Source organism: Phoxinus phoxinus, assembly GCF_949152265.1.
Source record: "Phoxinus phoxinus genome assembly, chromosome: 25".
Lineage (NCBI taxonomy): Eukaryota > Metazoa > Chordata > Actinopteri > Cypriniformes > Leuciscidae > Phoxinus > Phoxinus phoxinus.
In genome coordinates, this window is record NC_136900.1 from 13,614,743 (window position 1) to 13,632,491 (window position 17,749).

General features: G+C 39.8%; 1 protein-coding gene across 12 annotated transcripts in view; it reads right to left on the minus strand.

The window, feature by feature from the left end:
* The window catches only part of det1 (DET1 partner of COP1 E3 ubiquitin ligase), a 58,719-nt gene that overhangs the window by 37,692 nt on the left and 3,278 nt on the right, over window positions 1–17,749 (minus strand). For 3 of the 12 annotated variants that reach the window (XR_013796490.1, XR_013796491.1, XM_079603555.1), the window contains exons 1-2: window positions 9,715–9,831; window positions 7,483–7,572 (exon numbers count right to left, since the gene is read on the minus strand). Coding sequence is in view for 9 of the 12 variants with exons in the window: in XM_079603555.1 (XP_079459681.1) it covers window positions 7,483–7,541 (59 nt within the window). In the remaining 3 variants the exon portion in view is untranslated. Of the gene's footprint in view, window positions 1–32; window positions 165–7,482; window positions 7,573–8,629; window positions 8,767–9,714; window positions 9,832–11,859; window positions 11,995–12,027; window positions 12,112–17,749 lie in introns of those variants that run through there. The other 9 variants (XM_079603560.1, XM_079603562.1, XM_079603561.1 and 6 more) reach the window with 7 other exon arrangements.

Here is a 17,749-nt window from a genome sequence, read left to right on the forward strand (position 1 = left end):
CCGAATGACTTTTATTATGAAAGTTGACTCACAGCTTTTTCAGCCATGCGGTGACGTCATTCAGATCCGCTAAATTGACAGGCCACCTGCAGGGATGCAGCAAGGCTTTAAAGGGACAGGCATCGGATGCATGAGATGCTTTTGTTACAGCACATGGCGAGAAGAAGACGGGCTGTCATCTCCGGAGAAGCGTCCTCCGAAGCGCATCAGCAAAGACACGTAAGATATCCTTCATTTCATATCTTTCTGTCACAGAAAAAAAAAGGTTTTCGAGAGATTTAGGACAGACGATGTCAACCACAAACAAAGTGGTGAGAATAGAGTTAATTTAAGATTTTTAAAAAAATATTTCTTCTTTAAACATACAACGCCCTAAAGCGATCCGAACGATGCATTCTGGTGATTTCGTTTAAAATCCAGAAAATTGTCTTTCATATCAAACTATTCGTGAAATAATGATTCGAATTTGTAACAAAGTGTGTCTAGAATATAAACTACGGAGATTGTGGTGTCGGAGCCGAATGCATTTGGTGTCAATCACATTTTTTTTAACACTAAAATAAAATGTGTTTTGTAGGGAGAGTTGCAACAAGTGTTGATGATCCTGATCAACAGGTTACAAGAGCATCAGTGTGTCTTCTTGAAGTCACTTAGATGTAATTTGCGGTGGGATTTGCATGTCGAATGTCTGTGTAAAACATGATGAACGTCTATTGTGAAACCAGCCTATGAATGCAGCCCTTTATAAATGACTCAACAGTGTTTTTCAGTTGAAAAGGCGGATTTTTTTCCTTCCCTCTATTGAAAAGCCTCAGGGTCAGAAACGGCGGCATTATTGTTAATTCTGTTCTATCTCCTATTCAATCAAAAATAATCGCTCTCCCCCCAAGTCAATATGCTTTTGCAAAACTTCTATTGATTATAGGAGGAGAGCTCCTTCAAGATCCCTAATTCCCCAGCTGGTGTGTTGAGCGAATGACTACAATTAGATTTGAAGAGCTGTTTATTATAGTTATCCTTGGCAAATCCAATATCAGAGCAGTCCTCAACATCCTCATTTTTCTGCCGGTGCTAATCATATAGAGGTGGTCCTGCTGGCCTTCCCTCAACGTTTAGCTCCGATGTATTCCGATGGCAATTTAATGCAATGAAGTGACATGCTCTCCTGGCTGAACTCCAGCCCTCGGGGGGAATATGTGAATTCACACATCTCCAGGTGGGCTTGTGTGTGGAGTCGCTCATATCTTGTTCAGTACACAGTGGGAGGGGAAAAAAGACTTGCTTAAAGGGATAGTTCAGCCAAAACCTTTAAATTCGGCCATTTACAAATCCGAGCTGACTTTCTTTATTCCGTGGAGCACAAAAAGGAGATGTTAGGGACTGACAGCCTCAGTCACCATTCGTTTTCATTCCATCTTGCTCCATACAATGAAAGTGAATAGTGACTAAGGCTGCCATTCTTGCCTAACATCTCCTTTTGTGCTCCATGGAAAAAAAAGAAAAAGGGTTTGAAACGACATGAAAGATCATTTAGGTGCTCCATCCCTTTAATCATGCAATTGTATCTTTTACGACACAAACCCACCCTAAAACACATGCATCAACTCTAGAGGTAATAATTTGTATATGCATTTTTAAGGGAAAATAATTGTTAAAAGACTAACCCAGCTTATGGGTTGTCCTGGGTGTGGAACACAAGCAGAATGTAAAAAAAAAAGGTGTGTGTGCGGGGAAGCATCAAGGAGGTGGATGAACTCTTGTAAACATTGAAAACAATGTGCTCAAATGCCCACTTACAAAAAAATATGCAAGGAAAAGGGCGCATATAATTAGCTTCCGCCGGATATGCACTAGGCATCTGCGCTTCAATCAATTTCAGCACCACAGCGGTGGACAGCTCCCAGTGTCACTGCACAGAACGAGGGAGTCAATGGCAATCATTTCCAACAGCACGGGATCAGCCCCTGGGACAATTTAACAAATGAATGATTTATTTAGAAGCAGACACACTAATGTTAAAGCCTCCCTGAGCAAATCACAGTTTTGCCCCCTGAGTGCTCCTCCTGTTAGCTTTTGCTTTCTGAATGTATATTGTTGTTGGTGTATGTAAATCTAGGCACAATTTAGTGCACTACAGAATTTTAACACTAAAATTGAAATCAAAGTGGTTTCAAAGTTACAACCTGCAGTTATGAGTTAGCCTAAATAGGCCACTTTTTACATCATTTACTAATGACGAAATCATGAACTCGAGTTGAATTGACAATTTAAATGGGTGGAAACAAAGATGTTGTTGAGCATACAATGAAAAAAAAAACTTTTTTTCTAGATGAACAAATGCTAGACTGAGGTGTAGGCTGGTTAATCTAGTCAGAATGAATTATTTCTTGCGTGGGGCTTAGTGAAGAACCTCTGAAGCACTGAACAGATGTTCTGAACCACCTGTTAGATGCTGATGCGTTCAAAGTGCATATTGCGAGATCCTTAAAAACGATTCCACTGTTGTCTCCGCGTTCTCTCGATGATGCACCGATAAACCGCACTTGGAGATGTTCTGTGCAATATTGATAACCACTTTTCATTACAAATATAATAAATAAACGGTGTTATCTGTCAGGAAATTAAATTAAGCGTGCTGTATGTAATTATGGCTGGTCACCCTTGTGGTACTGTCTGATTTACAGATATACATTATGTGAGGGAGAGACCCAGGAGCTGTAAACCTGTCAGTTTTACCAATTAGAAATGAGCTGCAGGGGAGAAATCTTACATTGACCACAACCCTTCTAAGGTGACAGTTGATAGTTGCCTGTGATTTTTCTTTATCTTTTTTTTTTTTTTAGGACAAAAAAATAAACACAATTTTGAGGTAAGAAACACTGGTATAATCTGCATCAGCAGGTTTCGCATTCACGTAAGCTTTATATACATGTTAAAAACTCGAAATATCATGGCTGAGCAGACAAGGAGGGTTGCAACACTTTCTAGTGTACTTATCTGGATCCACAGAATGAGAAACATGACATGGGAACATACTAAATGAGTTGCTAGCCTATATTTTATGTAGTTTTATATCAATTCTATTTGCGTTTTGCTTTCAAATGTGGGCTAATGAATTATATTGAAAAATGATATATGGCTACCTTAGTAATTCATACACGCCCATTTTTTTTTTCTATTAGTGTTCCAGAGAAAGGTTTTAACAACGGCACACTGAGATAAATATTAGCTATATTTCTATAGGCTACTACTTAAATTTGTAACGCATATAAATATTGGAATATTCCATCAAATTCTAGCTAAAAACACCGAGTTACAGACGTTTAAACAAATTGTGTTACACTCCCCGGTTTCACGTAGGCTACATATATAAACTAAACATCTTTAGTACTCCAATTGTCATGCCAATAAACCGAACTGAATAAGTCTCTCAGCCTGTTAACTGACAAATAATCGCACAAAACGCTGAAATGGTTGATAAACAGCGAAATTATCGACAATTCCTCGCTGTTCTATCGAGCTACATACAGAATTGATCGATCACGTGCGGATGCTGTGGATGCGCGCGAGCAGGCGGAGGTGACAGGTTGTCTGTGAGCGTCGTGATGACACATTTACATGGAAAAACACTTCCAGAAATGCCAGCCCAAATGGTTCGGTGCGTGTCGCGGTCTGTACTTCGCAAGCAAGGGGGGGAATCGTTTACAGCAGGTGTTCAAACAAGAGGATATGCGCAATTAATGCAATTAGATGCAGCTTGGTTACCAAAACACGGGAGTAGGTCTGAGTAAAATACAATGTGTTGACTTTTCACATGTAGATAAAATCACCAGAGCCACTAAACAAAACGTTAAACGTGGCTGTGTCTTGTGTCTTTATCGTTTTCAACAGATGGTAGTCAGTGGATCCATTTAAAGTGACAGGCAAACAAAACATTTCGTCTGTTAACTCGGTTTTTTTTTTTGTTTTGTTTTTTTGTTTTTTTGGGCATTACACGTCTCAGGGTATCCTCATATCTGTAAGCTACACATTCAAGTTAACAAACGTAGTTTATCCTTAAACGGTCTAAATTGATATCACGTAGCCTATACAAAGAGTGCTGTAGTTGCAGCCTACAGCTGAATGGTAGCATTAAAAGAGAATATTTTGTGCAAGAATGAATGTGATTATCAAATTTACACATTTAATTTTACTCCCATCACCATCCTAATTTCCTTTTAAGCATTTTAACTCAAAATGGTGACTATATGGCAAACATTTAATTAAAAACCGCATATAAAATGGCATACGAATGTTTATTTTGTACATAGCCTAACGTCTGAATGTTGCACTTCAGATTAAAACGTGATGCTAAATCCTTTTACTTGATAGCAAAATCTAAACAAAGTGTTCTGTAAAACATTTGTTTTTATCAAGAAGACGTGGTCTTGTACGATAGTGATTTCAGCCCATTTCAAATCGGTTAGTCTGACAATGTTACAAACTCCCCTTACAGCACTCCCCAGTCCAATATCAAATAACAGCTGTGTAAATATATATATAAATCTTAAGAGAGCTTGTGCTTACTTAGCTCCCTGGCAGTAACGGGTTCCTCCTAGATAGTGTTTGAGTTCACCGTGCTGCACATTTGAACTGTTGCTTTGAATTGGATTTGAGCTTCAAGAGGATTTGGCTCCTCTTGTTGGTGTTGATATTTCAGAGCGATATTAGACTGCAGGGTAGCCCTGTGTAATATTTTGGAATCTACTGAAGCATCATCAAGACCTCAAGGGCCTTTTAACGCAGCCGTTTTCACATTGGCCCCTAACCTTGAAGATGGCAATCCGTTTTTTCCACAGTAGGTTGGACATCAAAACGTGAGAGAATCTGCGTACAAGCGATGGCCATTTGTGGTGTGCGTTTGAAGTGTGAATCAGCCAATGCCAGTGACAGTCTAGCAGTGGGGGACGCGAGGGTGGATGTGGAGCTGTGGAGCAGCTGTCCGCTGAGGGACCGGAGGCGTTGGGAGGGGTCGTAAGAGGCCTTAAACTACACCCGCTGGTACAGAAAGAAAAAAACAGTAGTGATTAACAGCGTTTATGCTCACTATCATACTTCGTCTAGTTGTGGAATAACGCCTTAAACGTATTGCATTACTAAATTAGCACACTCTTTGGTACCCTTTCTTTAATAATTATTTTCAAACCACTTTCTAGTGATCCAGCAAAACCTTCAAAGAAGGTTTCCGGTTTCAAAACGAATACTTATTCATGGTCCAGTGTGTCATCCGCCTCCACGGAGAGCCAAGCACACGGATCCCAAGGGTATGTAGGCTAAGAAGCTCAGCTTTCCTCTCGGTGAGAGAGTGTCTGTTAGGCCATGCAATTGAATTACAAAGCAGGAAGTGAGCAGGACTAAGATTGTGCTCAACAGGCTTCGGCCGCAGTGGAGGAGACTGTGCATGTATACACTGTGCAAATCAGAGCAGGTCTCGGGAGAGATACTGCCATCTTTTCCGCTCTAGTTTTAATTACAGATAAACATCGACCACAGAGACTTGAAATGCACGTAGAATGGGAGTCGATATGTGCATTTATCCGTTATGTAACCATGATAATTCTTGTTTCTTTTCAGGTCTTCACGAAACAACTGTGGAGAGGAGCGTTGAAGAGATTGGTGCTGTGTGAGTATGTGCTTGCTAATGTTAGTTTACATTTTTTATATCGGCCCATACCAATAATCAAATAATCTGATATTATATAAATATAATATAATATTAAATTGCACATTTCCCCTATTTTTACATTTAGATGACCTTTGCTGTCGTAGTGCTGTTTTAAACAAATATTACAGTTAACAGTGTTATTGAATTATTAAACAAATCTTGAAATGACTATCCAAATTTCATACTGTACCTTTTAATGTTGTGATGCCTAAAATCACTTGTAGTATTTAAAATGAATGACTTTAGTTTTTATTATTTGTAGCTTTTAGTATTTTATATATATATATATATATTATACATTATATATTTATGATAATAAATAAACATTGATATGTATTCCATAGGTTTCACACTATGAAAACAACTGATAAAAGGGCCACAACTGATAAATGGTTGACACACACACACACACACACACACACACACACACACACACACACACACACACACACACACACTCATTCATCGGCTGTTGGCTTATTATCAGTTGTTTTCATCATGTGAAAAACGATTGGTTATTGACCATAACCAAATCCGACCGTATAGTAATTAAAAACAACCATCAGCTTATCGGTATCGACTTGAATTTGATCCGTACCCTTTTCATCTATACTCCAATTTTATCCGTACCCTTTTCGTCTCTACTCCAACAAATCCTGACCTGTGCTGCCTACCTAAGCCCTACCTATCGAAACAATGCATTGAACCCTTTTCGTCCTGGTTGCCCTGGTTACGGCCACTTATCAAGAAGAGGTCTTAAAGATCAAACAGGTGTGGTATCCAGCTGCCGCGATCCTCCCGTTGCTATGGACCTTTGTTCGGCGCCAAGTACAGGTGCACGCGGAGTGTACACAAAAACATGATGGAGGGACAAAAAGCATTTCGCCTCACCGCTGCGGTGCCATAAACTGCCCAGCGACCTATCTGTGCTTCAGAAAGAGGAATGGGGGTGGGGGGCGGAAAGGAAAGGAAGGGGGTTGGGAGAGGAAAGTCGGACTGAAATTCGACATCAGAGGTGGGCACAGCGAGGGGTCCTGACTGACGGGGAAAGCTGGAGTTGACACAGACATATCTACTGATCGCTAACACCGCTCAGGCGTCCACCCCGGGAAACTCCCCGCTAGCACTTCCCCCACACAGTCATGTGACGCATATTGTCATGTTGCCGTTTTTAACAACCGTCACTCCATTTGCAGCAGCTGTCTTCACCATCCCCTCCGTCTCTTTAGATTTTTAGCACTAGAATCTTCTATTTCGCCATCCACGTGTTTTGGTAGCGGCAGGTGGCTCGACACTTCCAGGAAACGGTGCTGTATTTCGCTTAACTCTCAGTGAACGCAGCCTGAAATGTGTTAAATAAAATTTCGACCTATTGATTAGCGAGTTACGTGCCCGTTCCAAAACACTCGGGCGTATTGAATTGGCGACGGTGACTATAAGAGACAATCGGATTTGATTTGAGCGCAATGGCCATGAGGTCATCTCATCATTGCGACGTTCTGCAGTTTAGAGAATGGCAGAATTGATTTTTGATGCTATAAAAACAGGCTTGGATGGTTTGCCATGGATGCACAATCGAGGTAATCTGATTGCAGCCTGGGAAATCTTAAGTGAATCAGAGGTTTACATTCTGCATGCAGGTGTTTCTTTAAAAAGCCCGGGCCGTTTCCATACAGGACGTTTTTGGTGACATTCGCCTTGGATGAGATGTATTCCAATCTAAAAAGGGAGAACTATCACAGGCAAACATAAAACAGCAGATATACGCTCTCTCATACCTCCACCGAATATTTTTCAACATCCCTCTGACAGGCAGATTGGGGGGTGTGGAGCACATTCACCACCTCCACGTCTCTCCAATTTCAGCACTGTAAAATAAAAAGAAAAAACGGTAAAAGGTCGTTTTGACTGGGCTCCTGGGAGAGAGCATGTTCAGGTAATTAAGTGTAGCTTCACTCAGCCCCCTTGTCAAGGCAATTACCGTAAATCATATGCTCTTACCCGCGTTAATTACCCAGAAATCGGTCTGTACAACACTGACTGACAACCACAGTCTGGCCTGCACATATTTACAACAATAACAATTATCCGATGTACCGTTACATCTGTAACAGCTGTGGTCAAAACAGATATTGCTTGTAAAATGCAACCAAAGCCATTTCAATTGGGGAAAGTTCTGCGCTATTAATTTAACTTATTGATCATTTATGATATTTTCAAATTCAGATTAAACGCAACTTAAAAGCAACTTCACTGAGATTAGTTTAAAAAATGAAATGGTAATAGTATATTGCATTTATTATGATGTATTGATTACAGGTAAAATTTTGGAAAAATGAATTTGAGCTGCATGGAAAACTTTGATTTATATGAAGTCCAAAAGTCCTCAGTGAAAATCTGGCAATTCTTTTGTGAAAATAGATATTTATAGAAATAAAATAAAATAGAATAAATAATTATTTGGAAAGTTAAAACAAAGACATGTTATGTAAAAAGATGGATAGATGGATAGATGGCTTAGATTAAGCCAGGATTATGCCTTAGTTAAATTAGGTCATTTAAGTAGCTTTAATAAACGTGCCTTAGAAGAAGAAAAAACATTACTGGTGTGCATCTTGAGACAAACCAATGGCACTGAGGTGACATTTAAGATTTGTCAGTGTAAGTTGCTTTCAGTTAAGACAACTCAAACATGCATTTTAGTCTGGGACTAGCTTATGCATTGTCAGTGAAACCGGGGATCAGAGATTTATGTGGATAATAAAACATAAAACAATTTTTAATGAACAAAAATAATTAAATTTGAAAAATTCAAAATGGCATTTAAACTAATGAACTCCACTGTACATAAACCACTTTTCTTAAACACTCTCTTTACTCCACAAATCTTTACTATTAACGTAAGAAATTTTATTTAGTGCCGACCTCTATTCCAGACTGTATATTTCTCTTCCGCGTTTCTTTTTTAGATGTGTAACTACAGGAATGGTGCTGAACCTCACTCTCTCACTCTCTCACTCTCTCTCTACTTACTGACTCGCAGCAAGTCAGTAAGAGATGGATTCAAGCATCTCTGCAGTGCTTCTTCCTCAAATATAGAGCGAGATGGAGAGAGAGAGCGAGATGGAGAGAGAGAGAGAGTAGGAAGTGGGAAGTCACCTCCGTCACTGTAAGTCACCCACCTAATCAGCTCAGCTCAGTGCCTGGGGAGAGAGAGGAAAAGAGTGAGAGAGGTAACAATTTGAAGGGGTGACTGAACAGCCATGTAAGGTGTTCCTGCTATGTTCCCTCAAAGGACGGGTTCACTAGATGTGAAGGGAATCAAATTAGGAGAGGTGGCCATCCGGGTTGGGGGCCGACGTGACCGTGTTTCTGTGGTGTCATTGCATTAAAAAAATATATCGGGAAGATTTTTTGATGCATAGGGTTAGCAAACGAATACGTGAGATAACGGATCTTTACATTATGTTTGTCTTGTTTTTGTCAGGATTTGTTTCTATCTGTCTGTCTCTCAATCTATCTATCCATCTTTTACATAACATTTCTTTGTACTGTATAATCACACAATTGTTTTACTAAAGAAATGCCATATTTTCAGATATTTTTGGACTTCAGTGTTTATAATATTTATAAAAAAATCAAAGTTTTCCATGCAGCTCAAATTCATTTGATCTATCTATCTAGTTTTTGTTTACTTAAAATCGGAAATTGGTTTTAAAACGGAGTTATTTACCGCTTCAGGTGGAAAAAGGTGCTTTCGTAGTTACTGGTTGAATAGTTGCATTTTTTTTTTTTGCATTTAGTCATTATCACGCTCCACATCTGCTGTGGAACATTTTCATTTAAACATATGAATGTGAGTCGAACACGTCTATGACAAGATTTCTACGCTAACTGACATCAGTATCTGCCGTCTAAGCTCCATAATCGGCTGCCCTAATGCATTTTTTAATTGTTTTCTTTCCCCAATACATGTTCCACACATGAGTTGAGAAGGAAAAAAGAACTACCTATTAAACGAACATCTCGTCATCTGCCTGACCAGCTATTTCAGGTCTCTCCATTAGCGAGACGCGAAGAATCCGTCTGACGTCCGAACTGTCACATCCCCGAGCCTATAAAGATCCCTATAACATGCTCAACAATCCAAAAAATGGAGACAATTGATTTCCGCCTGCCAAGAATGATCGTAATAAAGTTTTACAAGCATGACGAATCCCGAGGTTATGATCTATGCACATTCTCAAAGGGAAAAGATTTCTCTCTCTCCATCGAATCATCTTTAGACAAATGGTGGCGACAGTATAATTGGACATTAGTCTTAATTCGCATGTTACAGGAGCTGAATTGAATGCTCGCTCCTCTTGGCTGGACACCGAGCTCTTTCTCTTCACGCGGCGCGTTTGCTTTTTCTAATTGTGCCCAGTGAAAGGCGGCCATCCTAAACTGAAGAGCATAATTTAACTGGCCTTAATAAAGGATTACTATTCAACGTAGAGCCCATTATTTTCCAGCCAGACTCCCGACAGGAGATCAATAGGAACGGTACTCTCACCTTTTTTTTTTCTTTCTCTCACTTGCTCCCACTTCTCTGGAATCTTAAGTAAATGTATAAGTGCGTGCGGAAACGGGTTCGGCTACTTAAAGAAAATGAGAGGGGACCGAAAGAAAAAAGGACGGCCCTGACTTTATTCATACAAAGTGAGGAGCCTATTATGACTAATATGTTTTTTTAATGGGAAAAACCATAGTTGATCCGAGCTAATTTCCCTTGTGCGGCTTGGGCTCTGAAAGTAATCCATCACCTCAGTATGAGGCGGTGGCGGCAAGTAGCCACGTCTCTAATGAAGCTCTCCTTCAGAGGGCTAAAGAATCGCGCTGTCAGTCTCCGCTCAATGGCGTCTCCGACACAATGGCCTCCCGATTGTTGCTTTCTCTTTGTATGTGCCAACCCAAGCAGGGCCTTATACAAAATGAATGGGCCGATGTAACCTTAGCTTTGACGGTCCCCTGCCATCCCAAAACACCTGTCAGTCATGCTTTTGTTGTTCGCACAGGTGAGCTTGACGGAGCACGCTGTACACACTTCTGCGCTAAGACCGAATCTTGCGGCTCGTGTTACGTCGCGCGGGCCGCTCCATGACCGAAGCTTTTTTTTCTTGGATTTTGTTGTCGTTTTTGTTGTAGAGCCCTCCGCCCTCTTTGGACTGAAAGCAAATAGAGTGTTTCCTTCAGAGGGAAGAGGGCACAGTCCCGTCGCTCGTGTCTTCTGAGGAAGGTAGAACTAAATGCACTCAGCTGTCCTTCTTCAAATGTCACTATCAAAGGTCTAGGATGTGTGTGTGGAGAGGTTTTAGCGGAATGATGTGCAAGCTATAAGAAAAGGCCAGCTCGCTGCACCTTTCCTGCCTCGCCTTTGCTGTCGCTCTCTCTTCCGTGCATTGATCTGTCATTTAAAACTGATCACTTCATTATCTCCTGAACGGCGGGCGTTACGTGGGAGTCGTGAGCATGCTTAACTGAGTGCTTTCTGGTTTATGGCCAGCTTTTTATACTGCTTCGGTGGCTAATGGTAATTCAGGGAACATAGGATTGATGGGACCTTAGTTTAATGCTTAGAAATACTAAGTGTCTTAACTATGTAACCAAGTTTCGAGGGAAATGTCTTACAGGATTTTGGACCAATGAGATTTGGTGGGCGGGGCTATGCAGTGCTGATGGTCAGATTTACATGGCTGCACTAAATAAAATAGTTATACGCAGGGTTAAAAATTGCGAGTAAATTGGCTTTAGCGATTCTTTATCTAATATAAATTATTGTGTGTAAATCAATGACTAAAATATATGTGACTCTTGTGTCTTCGAACAGCTTTGATTGTGGAAAATGTCTCGCATGAAGCCAAGAATTAACAAACAAATGCAAGAGAAAATCAATTGAATAGTTGAATAGTGAAATATAAAAAAAATTGTTTAATTTTTTCTCAATTCATTTAACATTGGCAGGTGTGGCAAATATATTCAACACTACTTTAATTCTTTGGAATTGCATTTGTAATACTTGCATTTCTTCTCTATTTTTTTTAAAGGTTTCCACTTGTTAACCATTCGATGTGTGATTCACACCTAAAGCTTTTTCTGGGACTTTTCAAGCAGACCTGTTTTTCGAACTAGGGGATTGTTGGCTGAATCATCTTTCGCTTTGATCCTCATCGGACCGAACGCGAGGACACAAGGTTGCCACAGTAGCCTTCAGATACGGGCGACATTTTGCAGGGTGTGTGAAGTCTTCTCAATGGAAAGGGCAGGTATGCTTCAAGTAATACCACATTATGAGCTCCCGTCAGTCTCGGAGTTCTCCGGATTCCCACTGGCTCTCTGGAGAGCTTTAGCTCGTGTTGCTTCTGAAGCTGAAAGCACACACACAGAAGAGCTCTTAATAAATATTCATCTTCATAGACGGGAAGTCAATTCCATCTCCTATAAAATGTGTTGGGCATACTGCTGGTTTTATCCCAGTGCTGATATTGCAGAACATCCATCCAATATATTGAAAAAGATTACAGAAAGCCCTGTCCGCGAAGATATTGAAGTGACTCTCGACGCCTTCCACTAAAGTATTTCTACAAATACCGTCCTCCGTTTCGGCAGACGTTGGCCTGGGCCGCTGTGGAAGACTAGTGATTTTGTTGTTGTTCCTTCTGCTTTCTGACAACAAGTCACAGTCTACCTCAGCGACCAGGTCCATTTTCTAACGGTGTGGAAGCGCAGAAGTCTTCTGACCATGCCCTCTGCCAAATGAGAGGCTCATCTATGACCAATGCGTTCGTTTTCCCCTTCATTAGACGGGTAAGTCGTGTCTGATTGTTGCTTGTAGCTAACGCTCATAATTAACCATGTTTTGGACCCATGAACACGCTGCCTAACAATGCAGCTGATTAACTGGCTTTGTTTTGTTTTTTTAAAAGATGCATTTTTGAATCATTTTGAATATTCAAACAGCGCTGTTAGCCATGTCTTTTGTTTTGTATGTGTAAATGCGAAAATATTCATCTGAGAGTTGGATTTTATTTCTGGAGTTGCAAACGTAGCCCTGTAGGACGCGATTGCGCGGACCAACTTAAGGTGAATGTTTTTGTGTAGGAGGGTGATGTGTTTCAAGGCCTCGAGCTCTGAGTTGATCTTTTATTCATGCAAACCTTGTACACTTCTGATGAAGCAATTATCTCCGAAGCAAATCGCTTTTGTTCCGTCTGTTAAACGATATGCAATCGCATCAATATTTTCCTTCAAACTGATTAAAAACGTCATCCTGATACCTGCCTGAGTCGCCTCCTTTTTTTCTTCTCTACACAAGTTTGACTGAAACAAACCACGGAGAAAATGTAATTGTGCTTCCACACAAATCAGATGCACTCCTGTTTCCATTTATTAATCAAATCAGCTGAGGTTATTAATCTAGTCCCTCTTAATTAAGAGGCCATAGATAGGTGAATTGCAGCATTTGTAATGTATTGTGCAGCTGATGGATACACAGACCAATAAAAGCCTGTGGTAATGGCTTCGCTGTGTCTATGAATATGCATTAGCCCAGCGAACGATGAACAATGAGAGTGGGTGTTACCTTCAACTCTCAGCGAACGGTGTAGGATGTTTCCATGGCGACCACCATGGCAACGCTGTGCTGAATTACTAGCCTCGGCCTTGAGAGGGGCTGTTGTCGACAATACTCTCCGCCTGCTTTTATCATGCTAAAACTATAGAGTGCACTAGGTTATTACGACTCCATTACTTTAGGAGTAATTCATTTAATAAGATATTGCTCCACCCAAAAAAGCCCATTCAGGGTCATCCACGGATTGATCCGAATGAACTCGTTCAGTGTTATTCAAGGGGGGGAAATGGGTTGGAGATTGAGAGAGCGCACCATTTTCATTTGCAATGATGCTTTACATTATGATCAAATCTTTCCCTCTGTCCTCCGGCCCTGGTGATGGGTCAAAGGATTTCAATTACTGCCACACAAGCTCTCAACATCCTGGTGTACAGAGCAGGGTTCAACAGGTTCATCAGCTTATCATTTCCGATTGCACCAATAAGACCTTGCTTAAATATTTTAGAAAGTAAACAGCATTTTCATTCTGAAACGTTCTGCACTGGACATAAGATGACCCTAAAGGTTTATTAGAAAATATTAGATCAAGGGAAAACAAAAATGAATCATCCTTTTTACATTTTATATATATATATATATATATACGCATAAATATATACACATATATATATATATATACATTTTACATATACGCATACATATATATATATATATACGCATACATATATACATTTATTTATATATATATATATACACGCATACATATATATATACGCATATACATATATATAATAATATATATACAGTGCTGGTCAAAATTATTTGCCCCCTTGGTTATAAATATGACCAAAGATGGCGGTAAAAAATAAATCTGCACTGCTTATCCTTTTGATATTATAAAAAATCTAACCTTTTATTGAAGAAAAAGAATTTAAAGTGGGGGGGAAACCACATGAGTTTTCTCCTATAATGCCTGATGAGTTTGGAGAACACAAGAGATCAGAGACTTTTCCTCCATACAGAATCTCTCCATGATGCCATGTATCTGAACAAGATGTCCAGGACCTCTGGCAGAAAATTAGGCCCACAGCATTAAAGATACATCAGAGTATTTCATTTTACACATGGGGTAGGCCTACTTTTTTTATCCCTGTGTGAACCAAACCTATCTTAAGTGTTTGCTGCCAAAAAGCTCTTCTTCTTTTTTTCCATCTGACCATAGAATGTTTGAAAAGTAACTGACACTACTGGCACTTCAAACGGGACGGGTTATATGGTCAGATGAAACAAAAAAATATGCTCTTTTGGCAGCAAATTTTCTGCCAGAGGTCCTGCATCTTGTTCAGATACATGGCATCATGGATTCAATCAAATACCAACAGATAAAAAATCTAACCTGACAACCTCTGCTAGAAATTTTATAACGGGCCATGTTTGGATTTTCCAACAGGACAGTGATGCAAAAACAAATATCAAAACAAAAATGGGTCACTGAGCACAAAACCAAGCATCTGCCATGACCATCCCAGTCCCTGACCTGAACCCTATAGAAGATGAGTGGGCTGAACTGAAGAGAAGAAGCACCAACATGGATCTGGGAATCTGAAGGATCTGGAGAGATTCTGTATGGAGGAAGGGTCTCTGATCTCTTGTGTTCTCCAAACTCATCCGGCATTATAGGAGAAAACTCAGAGCTGGTATCTTGGGAAAAGGAGGTTGCAAACATATTTAATAAAAGGGGGGCAAATAATTGTTCCCAACGTGTTTTGGAGAAAAACATTTATTTCCTAATGTGATTTTCCCCCCACTTTCAATTATTTTACTTCAATGAAAGGTTAGATTTTTGCTTTTTTGTAATGTTTTATAAAATATCAAAAGGATTAACCCAATGCAGATTATATTTACCAAGGGTGCAAATAATTCTGACCAGCACTGTATCACTGTATCTCTCTCTCTCACTCTCACTATATCAGTCTCTCTCTCTCTCTCTCTCTCTCTCTCTCTCTCTCACTCTCACTATATCAGTCTCTCTCTCTCTCTCTCTCTCTCTCTCTCTCTCTCTCTCTCTCTCTCTCTCTCTCTCTCTCTCTCTCACTCTCACTATATCAGTCTCTCTCTCTCTCTCTCTCTCTCTCATCTCTTCTCTCTCTCTCTCCTTCTCTCTCTCTCTCTCTCTCTCTCTCTCTCTCTCTTCAAATTAATCATATATATATTTCTTTTTAGAGAGTTGCTTATCTAGGTCCACTGCGATACAAAATGGTAGCATCACCACTTTCATCAGAAACTTTTAATGCATAAAAAATGCAATCAATAAATGAATTCAAATGATTAAATCATCTAAGCCATAACCACCCCCCCCCCCCATGACGTATAAAGAGGATATGAGGGTCAAATGTAAAGGTTTGTAAGTAAAATCGCACCGTACTAGCATCATGTGGGTTACATTTTGTTTTAAAGTGCATGTGTAACACTGTGCATTAAGAAAATCTATAATACATCAAGTGTGTTTCCTCCCTTAAAAGATCAAAATGATAAATGCTAATAAAATCAGATTGTACAGTTAAGAACAGGGTGCACAATGCCTATAAATTATAGGCTACTGTATTGTGCAAGAGCGATTCTACGTTATGCTTTCCGGATCATAAATGTTAGAATACAGGATTACATCTTTTGTGTTTCGTGGCAGCTTTTATGTTTCTAAAAGCCGAAAGCAGGCTTGTTGTTTGAGAGGACGTGTCAGAAATAGCAGACTGCATCTCACACACACACAGTCCCTTGAGAAGCCTGACTGTAATCCTGTCGGGCAGTGATTGTGTAAGAGCGCCACCTGCTGTACGCTGACAAACCCTACAGATCACTTATGACGTCATGCCATGCAGACGCCCAAGCCGAGTATGGACAATATGAGGCTAATTGCGATTTTATAATTAATACAATTACGAAACACCTTATTATGCTGCGATTTAACAAGATTCTACACATTTTTGGATCAACCCGAAGTTGAGACTAAAAACTGAGCTCCGAAATATTGAATATTTATACCATGACACGATGCCAAGGCGAGATAACGGAGAGACATCGCAGATAAACCCGTGCCAACTGCACTTCCTACAGGACAGCTGCCATCAGTTGAGTGCCCAGCCGTGAGTGAGCCTGCCCACCATCTGATGACTGGGAGGATGACAGGAACACGGAGTGTGACTGGGAGTGATCCATAAACACACACACACACACACACACACACACACACACACACACACACACACACACACACACACACACACACACACACACACACACACACACACACATTGTGTTTTCATGTTTTATGGGGACTTTCCATTGACATAATGATTTAAATACTGTACTAACTGTATAGCCTATCTATCTATCCTCTTACACTAACTAGCATCACATAGGCTACAACTTTCTGCAGTTTTACATTTTCAAAAAACATCACTTATGATTTATGTTATCCTCATGGGGACCAAAAAAAGTCCACACAAGGATTTCAGATATTGCCATCTCTGTGGGGACTTTTTGTCCCCGTAATGTAGGGTTTACCAGGCCACACACTCACTCACAGATCAATGCACATCTCTTTTCATCAATGTCATGTGGTTGGTAAGAAAATTGAGATGTGAATATAAATGAACTGTCCTTCTTGGATTTACTTGCAATTTGCTTTACTGTCATGTTGCTAGTCTCTGTCTTTCTACAGTATGATATGGAGACTCATAGGCTGTAGGCTATGATTAGATTTTGGTCTAGCCAACTTAATATTCTTAATTTCTAAATAATGCAATGTTTCTGTTACGATATACTCTGATTTTTAAGTCGAACCAACAAGCAAAGCATGTGAATTAGATGCAGTTTTTTTTTTTTCAGGCATAAACTGGAAACATTTGTGGAGCCCCATTCCCCCTCTTGAATAATTAGGGCATTGTTTGACTGTTTGCCCGTTTAATTTACACTTTTTAATTTTGTCATCACGTTTACTATCGTGTGTGATATCAGAATTGGGGTTTCCTTATATAATGCAACCATGCATTATAGGTTTTAGGTGGGTTTCAAAACGTTTCAGTAAAGATTGTGCCCTGAAAATTACTTTTTCATTTACAGTTAAAGATTAAACTACCAATTCCTGAGGTTTTTGTGTGCCATTTTAAAGCATTCCAACCATATTTTGTCTCAAGCCCCTAATAGAAAACCTGATAATAAAAAAAATAAAAAAATTGCACTTTAACTTGATACAGTTTAAGAAATTAAAAGTCTAAAGTGCTGAATCTTAGTAAGTATGGGGGTATTTTTACACAGATGTTGCAAGATATTATTTTCCAGAGGAATGTATAGCTACTGAACATCTGGGTGGTTTTAATTTGAGTTCTAACCTCCAAGAAAACAGGTTTCTACTGCGGAAATACTCATAGAAT